This window comes from Pongo abelii, chromosome 15 (genome assembly GCF_028885655.2).
Source record: "Pongo abelii isolate AG06213 chromosome 15, NHGRI_mPonAbe1-v2.0_pri, whole genome shotgun sequence".
Classification (NCBI taxonomy): Eukaryota; Metazoa; Chordata; class Mammalia; order Primates; family Hominidae; genus Pongo; species Pongo abelii.
In genome coordinates this window covers 56,913,598-56,927,674 of record NC_072000.2, presented here as the reverse complement: position 1 = coordinate 56,927,674, position 14,077 = coordinate 56,913,598, and the positions used below count along the sequence as shown (strand labels likewise).

At 38.2% G+C, this 14,077-nt stretch overlaps 1 protein-coding gene across 6 annotated transcripts in view; it reads left to right on the top strand.

Annotated features, from left to right (window-relative positions):
• FERMT2 (FERM domain containing kindlin 2) overlaps window positions 1-14,077 on the top strand; it is a 93,608-nt gene that overhangs the window by 60,617 nt on the left and 18,914 nt on the right. For 3 of the 6 annotated variants that reach the window (XM_054530670.2, XM_054530669.2, XM_063715579.1), the window contains exons 5-8: window positions 8,448-8,480; window positions 8,811-9,036; window positions 9,142-9,244; window positions 11,594-11,701. In XM_054530670.2, the coding sequence (XP_054386645.1) occupies window positions 8,448-8,480; window positions 8,811-9,036; window positions 9,142-9,244; window positions 11,594-11,701 (470 nt within the window). The remainder of the gene's footprint in view (window positions 1-8,447; window positions 8,481-8,810; window positions 9,037-9,141; window positions 9,245-11,593; window positions 11,702-14,077) is intronic. The other 3 variants (XM_024231728.3, XM_024231727.3, XM_063715580.1) reach the window with 1 other exon arrangement.

Here is a 14,077-nt window from a genome sequence, read left to right as displayed (position 1 = left end):
GATCTCGGCTCGGCTCACTGCAACCTCCACCTCCTGGGTTCAAGCGATTCTCCTGCCTCAGCCTCCTGAGTAGCTGGGATTACAGGTGTGCATCACCACACCCCGCTAATTTTTTGTATTTTTAGTAGAGATGGGGTTTCACCATGTTGGTCAGGCTGGTCTTGAACTCCTCACCTCTTGACCTCGTGATCGATCTACCCACCTCGGCCTCCCAAAGTGCTGGGATTACAAGTGTGAGCCACCGCGCCCAGCCTTCTTTATTTTTATTTATTTATTTATTTATTTTGAGACACAGTCTCACTCTGTCACCCAGGCTGGAGTGCAGTGGAGCAATCTCAGCTCTCTGCAGCCAAGATACAGGCAATTCTCCTGCCTCGGCCTCCTGAGTAGCTGAGACTATAGGCACACACCACCACACTCGGCTAATTTTTGTATTTTTAGTAGAAATGGGGTTTCACCATGTTGGCCAGACTGGTCTTGAACTCCTGGCCTCAAGTGATCCACCCGCCTTGGCCTCCCAAAGTGTTGGGCTTACAGGCGTGAGCCACCGCACCTGGCCCTGTATTTTCACTCTACCTTTTCTATGTTTAGAGATGTTTAGATACACAGATACAGATACTTACCATTGTTTTACAGTTGCCTGCAGCATTCAGTACAGTAACATGCTGTACAGGTTTGTAGCCTGGGAGCAATAGACTATACCATCCATATAGCCTAGGTGTGTAGTAGGCTATACCATCTAGGCCTGTATGAGTACACTCTATGATGTTCATACAACAGTGAAATCCCTTAATGATGCATTTCTCCGAACTTATCCCTATTGTTAGTAGGTGCATGACTGTACTAACTTGCACCTTTGTCACTGCATCATTGGGCTGTTCCTGTGCTGCCCAATTTTTTGCCAGCTCATGCCCAAGAAGAGCATCCTCACCAATTCTTACCCTCCCCAATCTTGGGCTCCCTTGTTCTTTTTCACCCAGTTCCCTTTTCACCCAGACTGCAGCTGCTTTTATTTCTGGTCTGTGTACCATTCCTCAGTTCTTTCCTTTCAGAGGCTTGACCTTTGGACAGCTTTGAATGTCCTAAGGGACATTTGTGGCCTCTTTATTTGTAAGAGATCCTTTTCAGAAAGAAAACTAATGTTTTTATTAAAACGTTGCTATTACTGACAACCACATTTATTGAGCAACTTCTTGTCCAGAACACTGCATGTAATATATTTAATCCACACGGTTAAATATATTAATTAATTGAGCAATTCTGAAAAATTGGTAGCATGAGAAGAGAAACCCAGAGTGGCTAAATCACTTGTCTGGGAGCTAATCCCTGGTAACTGGTAGAGCTGAGCTTTAAGCCCAGGCTCATCCCGCTTCCAAGCTAGAGCTTTCACCATTGCACTGTGCCCACACCCGTCTCCTTCTCCCTTCTGTCCCTCACGAGTACACACAGACCCATAATTTTAGCAAATATGTCAGTGGCCAGATATGCCACAACCTAGCTTTTACTTAATTTTTGTAGCCTTGTTTACCTTAAAGAAAAAAAATTAGTTAAAATTTAAATTATCTAACAAATCCTTATACTGTACTCTACGTGAGTAGTGGCAATCAGAATCATCCCATTCAATATTAGAAGCGATAACGCTGAATGTTTCTGTAAGTCTTAGAGAGTTAGAATTTGGGAAGCTGAGGAGGTTTTGTTGCCTGGAAACCGTAGGTGAAGGACCAGTATGCATAGAAATTCTTGAGAGTATGCTGGTCTGGGAAGCAGGAAATCTTAAAATTTTTACATCATACGGAAATGGCTAGAAGCAAACCCTGTGAGTATGAAAAATAAAATTATCAGCTTAGATCTTACAAAACAGAAAGACAAGAAGCTACTGGTAGAATTGGAAGCATTGGATAATTTTGTAATAGTTCCAGAACTTACTAATTTTTGCTTCTCTTCCCTTCAGCTTGGTGATAATGACAAAATGTAGGAAAGCTTGTTAGTATATAACTTAAGCTAATGAATAATCATGATTGAGTTAGCATCAGTCTTTTCACTGAATTCTTAAGCTGGGCTGCCTTGATTAAGACATAGTAATTTAGATTGAGCAACCCACTAATACTTTTCCTTTTATAAGTCACATCTAATATGAATACTAATCCATATTTTAAAAATACTTCTGTTTGGTAGGAAAGTGGGTTGCAAACCAAAATCACAAATAAGCCTTATGGTTTGTTTTTTTCCTCTTGGTTGTCTCTGATTTTTAATGGTTGGAGAGTAGGGTATATTGTTGATATAAACAGAATAAATATATGAATTTATATTCTAGGAGAAAATTTAGCCACTTAGAAATAAACGTGTATCATGTCAGGTTTTTCCTCCTCCGTGGTCAACAATTCCATACATAGTAAATAAGTTAGAAGTATTATTGAATACATAATCTTTCACTTGACTGCCACAAAATACCAGCAGTTTTGGTGATGTCTTCATTTCACTTCTGAGGAAATAACTCCACAAGGGTTAAGTAATTTTCCCAAGGTCACAAAGCTAATAAGGAGTAGAGCTAGAATTCACATTTAGGCTCCAATGCTCATGCTTCTAACCATTAAGTAACCAATTCTTCTTTTTTTTTTTTTTTTTTAAGAGACAGGGTCTCCCTATGTTGCCCAGGCTGGTCATCAACTCCTGGCCTCGAGTAATCCTTTCACCTCAGCCTCCCAAAGTGCGTGCTAGATTATGGGCATGAGCTACCATGCCTGGCTGTAATGTTTATTTTATGAATTATAATAGGAATGTTTGCTAAATTTTTTCTTTCTTTTTTTTAGTGACAGGGTCTTGCTATGTTACCCAGGCTGGTCTCAGACTTCTGGGCTCAAGTGATCCTCCTCCCTCCGCCTCCCAGGTAGCTGGGACTACAGGCAGATGCCAGCATGGCTAGCTAATTTTTGTATTTTCTGTAGAGATGAGGTTTTGCCATGTTTCCCAGGCTGGTCTCAAGCAATCCTCCTGCCTTGGTCTCCCAAAAGTGCTGGGATAGCTATTTGGGAGGCTGAGGCAGGAGAACCCCTTGAACCCGGGAGGCAGGGAGGTTGCAGTGAGCCAAGATCGCACCATTGCACTCCAGCCTGGGTGACAGAGCGAGACTCCATCTCAAAAAAAAAAAAAAAAGTGCTGGGATTACAGGTGTGAACCACTGCACCTAGCCTCAAAACATTGTTTAAAACTATTCTTTAAGTACAAAAGTATCACATGCTTATAGTAAATATTCAAATATTACAGAATTACATATTCATTTTTTTCCTAACAAAAGTGGGACTGCGTTATACACACATTGTGTTTTGTCACTTGATGATACATGCTGATGGACCTCATTTTTTTATTACAAAATTTATACATTAATACAGTCTCTTTATCATAAACTCAAGTAATATAAAAAAATGTATTAAGGTGAGTTCCTTTTAAACTTATTCCCTGGCTGCTACTCCTCAAGAGGGAGCCATTTCTTGATTACTACATATAACAAGGTTGTAAGTTTGGAGTTCAATTTGACAGTACCCTTTCTGTGTGTTTATATGCACATGTGGGTATAAAATTTGCATATCTAGTCTTATTTTAATAGATAAATGAGATACTAGTATATTATTTTATGCTCTGCAATTTGATTTTTGGTGATCAGTGTTTTGGTGATTTGTGTCAAAGCAGAGAAGTCTCCCTAGTTCTTATAAAATGACATCAGAGTTTTACCTATAGAAAAACTGTATTTACCTGTTTTTCTACCTAGGTGGTATCTAATTTTTCTGTCACATATATCCCAGAGCTGGGCGTTGTAGTGTGCACCTGTAGTCCTAGCTACTTGGGAGGCTGAGACAGGAGGATCTCCTGAGCCCAGGAGTTCAACCTGGGTGCTCACACTGCTGCAGTCCAGCCTGGGCAACAGAGACCCTGTCTCTAAAAAAATACATGTATGTGTAGATACATCTATATCTATACACTATATCACACACACTGTGTCTCTCTCTCTCTCTCTGCCCCCAGAAAGTTTCTGTGGTTTATACTTCCATCAGCAGTACGTGAAAATGCCCCATTTCCTACATTCTGCTCAATATTGAATGTTGTAAATCTGTATTTTTGCCAGTTTGACAATAAGTAGTATCTCAGTTATTTTGCGTTTCCCTGATAAATACTAAGATAGTTGAATAATTTATATATTTATTAGCCATTTCTATCTATTAATTTTCAAATGATAGATTTTTTTATTTTATTTATATTTTTGCTTTTGGTGATATTAAAATTTTTGTGTTACTTCCCTTTATATACTGGCATTTTATGGCCTTTTTTTTTTTTAAACCATATTGTTTTACATTTTTATGTGGTCTTATATCTGTTAGCCATTTACTTTGTAGTTCTAGGTTTACTCTTGCTTGGGAAAATTTTCTCCAAAAATATAAAAATAATACCATAAAAATCCTTTTAATAAAATATGGTATATGTATTTTGTTGAAAATTTTGTAAAATGTATTACTTTAGTACTCTTTTTAAAAAATACACAGTTTATAATAAGTTAGGTAAATTTTACTGTGTTAAAATATAGCAATATTTAGGAGTTGTTTGATTATATCGGGTTTTAAATATCTACAGTAGGTGGACTCAGACTGTAGTGCTTTTTGAACTCTTTATTTCTCCTCCTAAAAGTTTTTAAGTTATCTTTCCATGTTGTTTAGTAAGCTCATATTTTGTTGCCAAATCTGCTACTTTATCTTACTCTTTACTAGTTTTCTGCCTCAGATGTATTTTAAACCAGACATTCAAGAAAACAACTTAGTTGGGATTGTCTCTGAACCACGACGAAGGAATTTAAAATACCCATACCCTCTGACCCAGCAGTGCTGCTAGAATTGAGAAATAACTACAAAAATGTTTATTGAAGCATTGGTTTGCAATAATGACATTAGTAACAGATTTTTTTTTTTTGAGACTAAGTCTCGCCCTGTTACCCAGGCTGGAGTGTAGTGGTATGATCTCGGCTCACTGCAACCTCTGCCTTCTGAGTTCAAGCAATTCTCCTGCCTCAGCCTCCTGAGTAGCTGGAACTACAGGGGCATGCCACCATGCCTGGCTAATTTTTGTATTTTTAGTAGAGACGGGGTTTCACCATGTTGGCTACGCTGATCTCGAACTCCTAACCTCAGGTGATCCACCTGCCTTGGCCTCCCAAAGTGCGGGCATTACAGGCGTGAGCCACCGCACCTGGCCAGAATTTTATTTTTTTTGTTTTTATTTTTCAAAACAGAGTCTCATTCTGTCACCCAGGCTGGAGTGCAGTGGCACAATCTCTGCTGACTGCAACTTCCACTTCCTGGGTTCAAGCGATTCTCCTGTCTCAGCCTCCCAAGTAGCTGGGACTATAGGCATGCACCACCACACCCAGCTTATTTTTTATATTTTCAGTAGAGACAGAGTTTCACCATGTTGGCCAGGCTGGTCTTGAACTCCTGACCTCAGGTGATCTGCCCGCCTCGGCCTCCCACAGTGCTGGGATTACAGGCATGAGCCACCCTACAGTAACAGAATTTTAAAAAATAGGTGCACACCAATTGGGAATGGCTTACATAAGTTATAGTACATGGAGGCAGTGTGTAGCCCTATAGCCAGACTGGCTGGGGTTTTTTTGTTTGTTGTTTTTGAGATGGAGTTTCACTCTTGTCACCCAGGCTGGAGTGCAATGGTGCAATCTCTCACTGCAACCTCCGCCTCCCAGGTTCAAGTGATTCTCCTGCCTCAGCCTCCCAAGTAGCTGGGATTACAGGCATGCTGCCCCCATGCCCGGCTAATTTTTTGTATTTTTAGTAGAGGCGGGGTTTCACCATGTTGGCCAGGCTGGTCTCGAACTCCTGACCTCAGGCAGTCCGCCCACCTTGGCTTCCCAAAGTGCTGGGATTACAGGCTTGAGCCACCGTGCCTGCCCAAACTGGCCGATTTATAGCTTGGCTGCAGCTTACTTGCTCTTGACCTTGGACAAGTTATTTAACCTTGTTTTGCCTCAGTTTCCTCCTCTGAAGTGAGAATAATAGAGTTGTTGTGAACGCTAAGTGAGTTATTATCACATAGTGCCTACAGAACAAATAAGAACAATGAAGTGATTAAGTATGAATTGAAGAAGATACAAACTATAGGAAGTTGAAAGGGAGATTTGGGTGGGTGGCTGATTCTATTAAATGTGTGATTGTATTTGTTCATTCTCGAATTCCTATAAGGAAATACCTGAGACTTGGTAACTTAGGAGAAAAGAGGTTTAATTGGCTCACAGTTCTGCAGGCTGTCCAGGAAGCATGGTGGCATCAGCTCCTGGGGAGGCCTCAGGAAACTTACAATTACAGCGGAAGGCGGAGGAGGAGCCAGTACTACACGTGGCTGGAGCAGGAGGTAGGGGTGGGAGCGGGGAGGTGTCACGCACTTTTAAACAACCAGATCTCATGAGAAGTCACTCACTATACAGTACCAAGGAGGGATGGTGCAAAACCATTATGAGAACTCCAACCCTGTGATTCAGTCACCTCCCACCAGGCCCCTCCTCCAGCATTGGGGATTACAATTAGACATGCGATTTGGGCAGGGACAGTGATCCAAACCATATCAGTGATTTAGGGGAGTATCTTTTCTATATTAGAAACTTTATAAAGCAAATTGTCCATTCTAGCTTGATTCAGTTTTGGATAGGAATTATTATCTCACCAGGTGCACATTTTCAGTATTCTGACATTCTTCGTAGCAGATTATTTAATAGATCTTTGAAAGAAACAAGACTTTGCCTAGAAGTTAATGTTTTTTCACACTTTATCTACATGCACACTCTGTAGCAGAAATACCCTTTGCCCAACTGAGTTGGAGTAATGTGTTCAGCCCGTTTAATAAGTGTGGGGTGCCCAATTAGTCCTTTCAAAAGGTGTCACACAATTTTAAGTTTGAAAAATACCTGTCTAGTTTAAGGATCTAGCTTTTAAAGCCCCAAGACTAATGATCCCAGTGTTCTTTAAATGCTGATAAAGAGTTCACAACTTTGCTCTGTGTTTTAGGATTAACAGTGTTCGGATTTTAGAGGGTTTTTTTTTTGTTTGTTTTTTTGAGATGGAGTCTTGCTTTGTTGCCTAGACTGGAGTGCATTGGCCCAATCTTGGCTCACTGCAGCCTTCGCCTCCTGAATAGCGTGCACCACCACTCCTGGCTAATTTTTGTATTTTTAGTAGAGACAGGCTTTCACCATGTTGGCCAGGCTGGTCTCAAATTCCTGACCTCAAGTGATTCACCCGCCTCAGCCTCCCAAAGTGCTGAGATTACAGGCATGAGCCACCACTCCTGGCCTAGATTTTACAAGTTTTTTTAATACTAACATTGGAAGAACACATGTCAGGGACATCAAATCAAATATCCTGTGTCCAGCAAGAGATTACATATTTTCAGTAAAAACTTTTTTTTTTAACTTTGCCTTTGCTTCCTAGACTAGGTCATGACAGCTACAAAAATCTCTAGCGTTAGCGCCACTTTTTCACAGGCGGTGTTTCTATCATTGCATGGGGAGAAGAGTTAAAAATAGTAGGAAAGGAGATGGATTCCTAAGCTTAACCCTAAATTTAGGCAATGGAAAAGCCATTTTCTTTATGTTAACAGTGTTATACCCATTACACATTTTCTTTTGAAAAATTGTGACTACAGGACAAAATATAATTCAACAGAGCTAGGACTTGGGGGAGCTGCTTGTACTTAATGTCATTCTGAACATTTTTAAATGCCTTAAATTCATCTCCTTAATTTTTGTAGTTTAAATAAAGGAGCACATACCATCTGTTGACTAATGTAACAAATTGTTATTTATGTAGCCTCTACTATATGTCTAGCCCTAATACTAAGAAATCAGAAGATAAATAAGACAATATCCCTTCCTTTTGGGATTTGACTATTAAATATATCTCTGTTTCTGTTTAGACTCTTTCTAGGGCAAACTTTTATCTATGCTTTTGCATTAATACTTTATTTGTTGTACCCCAGAACTTAAAAATTAAAAAAATACTTTATTTGTAAATTTGTTGAAACCTGTTTATTCACTGAGAAGACATTACTATAAAATTATTCTTAATCTATATGAATTAATTCAGTTCTATTGTGTTACCTTCAAATTATATGGATTTCAAATGGTGGTAAAAGTTGTAGACATATTTGTCACTATATACTTGACTAGAGCACAACTTCATTCTTTTAAATTGAACAGAAAAAAACCCTGTTTTACTTAGGTTGTAGCTTCTAAGGTTCTTTACTCAAATCCACTTGAAATGTGTACTTCAGTTTATGATTCACAATTAGGGAAAATCTGTTTTTTCTTTTTCTCATTTTCTTTTCATTCTTTTGTTTCTGTCCTCTGTTGTTGCCTTTCCTTTACCTTCTGAATTCCTTTCTTTCCTTTCCTGTAGGCACTGATGTTCTTTACATTGGCCCTCTGAAAGGTGAGCCTTGCCACAATTTAAAGACAAAAAGTGTTGGTCTGTCTGCTTCAGCTATATCCTTATTTTCTAATTCTCTTGAACTGATTTTTTTTTCCCCAGAATTTCTGCCAACTTAATTATATTCTTAAGGCTTTGTTATTACGTGTTTTAATGTTATACAAGGAGAATTAATTACACATGTTCTCATAACAGGTAAAATAATATACTAAGCTTTTCTTTCAGAATACAACTTTTGTTTCACAATATGCTTTATATCATAGTATGTGTTATTATTGAAAAATAAGATGCTGTACTGCATACTTACTACCTGTTTTTCATGTTACTTATTAGGAAGTATATATTCAAGCCCAGGACTGTATAGTAAAACAATGACCCCCACTTATGATGCTCATGATGGAAGCCCCTTGTCACCAACTTCTGCTTGGTTTGGTGACAGTGCTTTGTCAGAAGGCAATCCTGGTATACTTGCTGTCAGTCAACCAATCACGTCACCAGAAATCTTGGCAAAAATGTTCAAGCCTCAGGCTCTTCTTGATAAAGCAAAAATCAACCAAGGGTAAGTTTTAAGATATAGATAAAATTGAATTTCTTCATCCAGCTAGAGGTAGAAATATTGTCTTCATTCTGTGTTGTTTTGTTCCACTGTTCTTAATTTGTCCAGATGGCTTGATTCCTCAAGATCTCTCATGGAACAAGATGTGAAGGAAAATGAGGCCTTGCTGCTCCGATTCAAGTATTACAGCTTTTTTGATTTGAATCCAAAGGTACCGAGGGTTTAAAGGGATCTTTTTCTTTTTCCCCCATTTATTTGTTTTGTTCACATGGATGTTTGTTTTTGGAAGTCGGTGGACTAAGGAATTATTTGTATATAGGAAATCTTGAATAATTATTAAAAACCCAAACTTTTAGGCAAAGGTATTTTTATTTTAAATAAGTCTATTTTAGTAGGTTGGAAGCATAACTAAACCTTTTTATTGTTGTTATTAAGATAATGAAACTTTTGGCTGATTTGGTTTTATCTTTTTTTATCTCTAAGCTCTTAGAGTGTCATGATTTGTATTTTAAAGGTACTCTTTTGGTACTATAGAACTGGCAAAGTTTAGGCCGGGTGCAGTGGCTCACACCTGTAATCTCAGCACTTTGAGAACCCAAGGTGGGTGGATCACATGGTCAGGAATTCAAGACCAGCCTGGCCAACATGGTGAAACCCCGTCTCTACTAAAAATACAAAAATTAGCCAGGCATGGTGGCGCACGCTGGTAATGCCAGCTACTTGGTAGGCTGAGGCAGGAGAATCACTTGAACCTGGAAGGTGGAGCTTGCAGTGAGCCGAGATCATGCCACTGCACTCCGGCCTGGGCAACAGGGCAAGACTCCATCTCAGACAAACAAACAAAAGAATTGGCAAAGTTCATTTTTAAAATTTAAGACCTCTCTTCAACTATATTTAAATAAAAGAAAAGTTTCAGAAAGGTTACCTTTTCAATTACTTTTAGATTACTAATTACGTGCCAAAGGATGTTGCTTCAAAAAACGTTTTTTTCTTGAGACGGGGTCTCACTCTGTCCCGCAGGCTGAAATGCAGTGGTGTGATCATGGCTCATTGCAATCTCAAAGTCCTGGACTCAAGCCATTCTCCCACGTCAGCCTCCCAAGTAGCTGGGACTACAGGCTCATCCAGCCACACTTGGCTTTCTTATTTTCTGCAGAGACAGAGTCTCACTTTTTCGCCCGAGCTGGTCTCAAAACTCCTGGGCTGAAGCCATCCTCCTGCCTCAGCCTCCCAAAGTACTGGGATTACTGGCCTGAGCCACCATGCCCAGCCAAATTTTTCTTAGGTCTACATTTTTTTCCTCTGTAACAGACAAACACTGTTATTTGTCTTTACTATGATTGGTATTATCTCTGCTACCATAGTACTTCACTTTTCTGGTAAGATTTAACTTTGCCATAAATATCTGGAGCTTTTTTCCCCCGTAGAAAACACTTGGCACAGAGGTTTGAATCTTTTACTTCTCTTTCAGCCTGGGGGAAGAAACCTCTCTTGGCTACCCTCTCATCCTTTTCATGTTTAGAGTATAGTCTAGATTTTAATGTTATGTTTACATTCTTTTATTATATGCTTAAGTAATTCTTTATACAACAGTAAAATCTCTATAATAAAATTATAGAAAATAATTTTAATTCATTTTCAGGCCACATCATATCTACTTTTAGTAAAGCCAAAGCTACTTTGGGAATAGTTACATTTGTGAGAGGAATGGAGATGTATTTTGTCAACATCCTAAAATACATGTTGAGCATTCCTGATTTGAAAATGTAGAATGCTCCAAAAGCTAAAACTTTTGAGGGCTGACATGATGCTGAAAGGATATGCTCATTTTGGATTTTTATGTTAGGGACACTCAACTGGTATAATGGAATATTCCAACATCTATAAAAATTCTAAATTCAAAACAGAAGGTCTCAAGCATTCTGGATAAGGGATACTCAATCTGCAGTATTCTTAAGGCATTACTATTGACTTTTATTTATATAATTAAATGGATAATTGAATAACATATAAGTAAACATTTTCCACAAGTATATTTGCCCTGTATTTTGCATACTTAAAATAACTGCCATTTCCAAGGACTTGCCACTTTATCTGGGTATGCTTCTCCACAGTGAACAAAATGTTCCCCAAAATAATTTGCTTTCTGATTACATGTTGGTATGGCAAGTTGCAGTAACAACACTGAAAAATAATCGGTAGTTCCGCCTTACTTTAATGTCATCAAATTAGATTTCTTATGTTAAAGGCTATAATGTCTAGTGGTTATTTCCCTGAAAAATAACATACAGAATCTACTTTTAATACTGTACAATCAATTATTCTCTGTCATATTTTAATGTCATTTTTAATGGAAAATTAGATGTGGGCATATGTAGGCATGTCTGACCCCATAGGTATCCTTCTAGTAATACTTGATTGTAAATAAAAATTCTTGCTTGTAAATTAAAATCCCAGGAAAAAAAGTATTAAATTTTTCTTGTCAATTGAATATTCAGAGTTTGAAATTTTTCAATGGTAAAGGTTATATATTACAAAAGAACTATTTCTCTTGCTGCAGTATGATGCAATCAGAATAAATCAGCTTTACGAGCAGGCCAAATGGGCCATTCTCCTGGAAGAGATTGAATGCACAGAAGAAGAAATGATGATGTTTGCAGCCCTGCAGGTAGTTGAAAGGTCTAGTAGTTGGGGCTTATTCGGGTAAAGGGTAGGGAGGTGTTTGTAAACAGTAATTCCAGGAACATTTCACAAGACAGAATTTTTACCATGAAGAAAGTGAGTAGACACTTAGGAAAGCAAAACAAATATATTTTCGTTTGATTTTTTATCTTTTCCAAGAGTTCAGTGGTATACTTAAGTACTTTTCTCTATTTTGTAGGAAAAAAATTATCCTCTCACCCCCAAATATATGTCTGCTCAAAGCTCCTCCGTTTTTCCTTGGAAAGAAAATATTTATTAAAAATCAGATTTCTGAAATCTAATCTGAAGCTTACCTGCATAATGTCATAAATAGCCAGGGATGATGCAACACACTATAAAATGGGCTGTAGCAAAGCGATGCTTTTAGGTGATAAGATTTAGAGAGACTAGTGGAACCAAACGTTTTTCTACAATGATAATCCTTAAGTAGATAGCTAACGTTGTCCTTAGATTAAACCAGTTTTTTCATATGTGGTTCTTACATACCACCTCCTTCAGAATTATAGAGGAGCTTATTTAAAAATTAATTATCCACTTCATGAATAACTTTAAGGTGGCATCCACACATCCACATTCTTACAGATACTGAGGTCTGATGACCAAATTAATTCATCTTTCTTAAATTTCAGATACCCGAGTAATGCTTTGGCAAGTATTCCCAGTTATGACGGGATTCTAGGTTCAGCCTAAAGTCCTGATGAAGTTGGTGTTCTATAAATAACAGAAGTACAGGAAGCAGAGTTGACATTCAGTTGAAGAACTTTTCACTGTAGAAAGGATTTTGTTTTTCCTTAGAACACAAACAAAAATGCTCTCAGTCTTCCAAATGCCTTCTTTTATGCATCCAGAAAAGTTTTCAGTCGTGACCCAAAAAGTTGCCATTAGAAAGCAAGAATGGGGAGTGAGGTTAGCAAAAAATAAATAAATAAATAAAGCAAGAACAGCTAATTTTCACCTTAGTTTACATAATGAAAGGAGTGACAAAGAAGCATAGACAAGGAAAATCCCAGGTGACAGATGGATTAATCAGTTATTTTCTAGGGACTTGCTTAATGAGCCAGTTAGGATCCTATATTGTGTTTCCAGATAATTCTGACTCTGGTGAATTTCTTGAATTACATTCTGGAGCAGTTTGTTGGGAGTCCCCTCACGTGGTTATGGCTTTCTTCCTGCATCCTTCTTACTTTGATACAGGCTTAGGATTTTCTAGTGGAGGTTTTGCCAATGATAGAATAATAATACCTGTAAAATATGTGTGAAAGACCACAGATTTTATACTGTTGCTTTATTTTTGTATTAAAAAATAGTACATGTTTATGGTTATTGTTTTTAAAACCAACAGATGCTTATTATATGCCTGGCACATAGTAGGTGCTCAAAACGTGTTTGTAAAATGAGAGTACACACAGTTGTGTTCTCACAGGAATGGCATGATTCTGCAGCCCACCTCCCCGAGTGTATCGTGGGCATTCCATATCAGTACAGAAGGAACACCTCAGAGACTGCAGGTTTTAGTTCATGGAAATGGAATGGTCTCAAACCATCCTCCAGGACCATTTTAGAATCTAGATTTAATGAGAGTATTTTGGCATACAGATTTGAGTTGTTGGCATACAGTTGAGTTGTTGGATGCTTTCTCAGAGACTGACTCTAAGCTTGTAGGAAGCCATCTAGTACCAGAATAAACTGTGAAAGTATGGTGAGGAGAAGATGCCTAGAATTTTTCCTTTCAGAGAGAGCCTATACTCTGAAGTATACTCTCCTTGGGACATCTGGATCCTTGTGTAAAGTAAATTTACAATAGTAAAAAGAAGCAAAATAATACAAAGCAAGAAGGTGGGGATAAAAAGTAAAGTAGATGAATTAGTAACATTGTTTTTAAAGCATTTAAGTCAGAGTATGTATTAGGAAATTTAAGATATACCTTGCACTTTTGAAAGCAAAGCTGGATTTTTTAAGTCCCATTCACAGCCAGGATTTCTCCAGTATGACTCATAAAGACATTTTGCATCAGAATTACCCAGAGCAGTGAGTAAAAATGCAAATTCCAGGCTGGACCCCAGACTTCCTGAATCAGGATCTCTGGAGTAAACCCTTTAAGGATCTGTATTTTTGACCAATTCTTCACCTGACTCTTAATATACTCTGACATTTGGGACCTGAGGGCCTCAACCTCTACCTCATTTCCCATAATTTATGAACATTGACATTTCTACCGTTGTAAGATCTCATTTCAGCACAATTGAAGTAGTCAGAGACTATTCATTACCAATCACTAAACCTTAAAACACAGAAGAACATTGGTAAGTGGCCTCAGATTAGTTCACTAAATGTTCCCGTG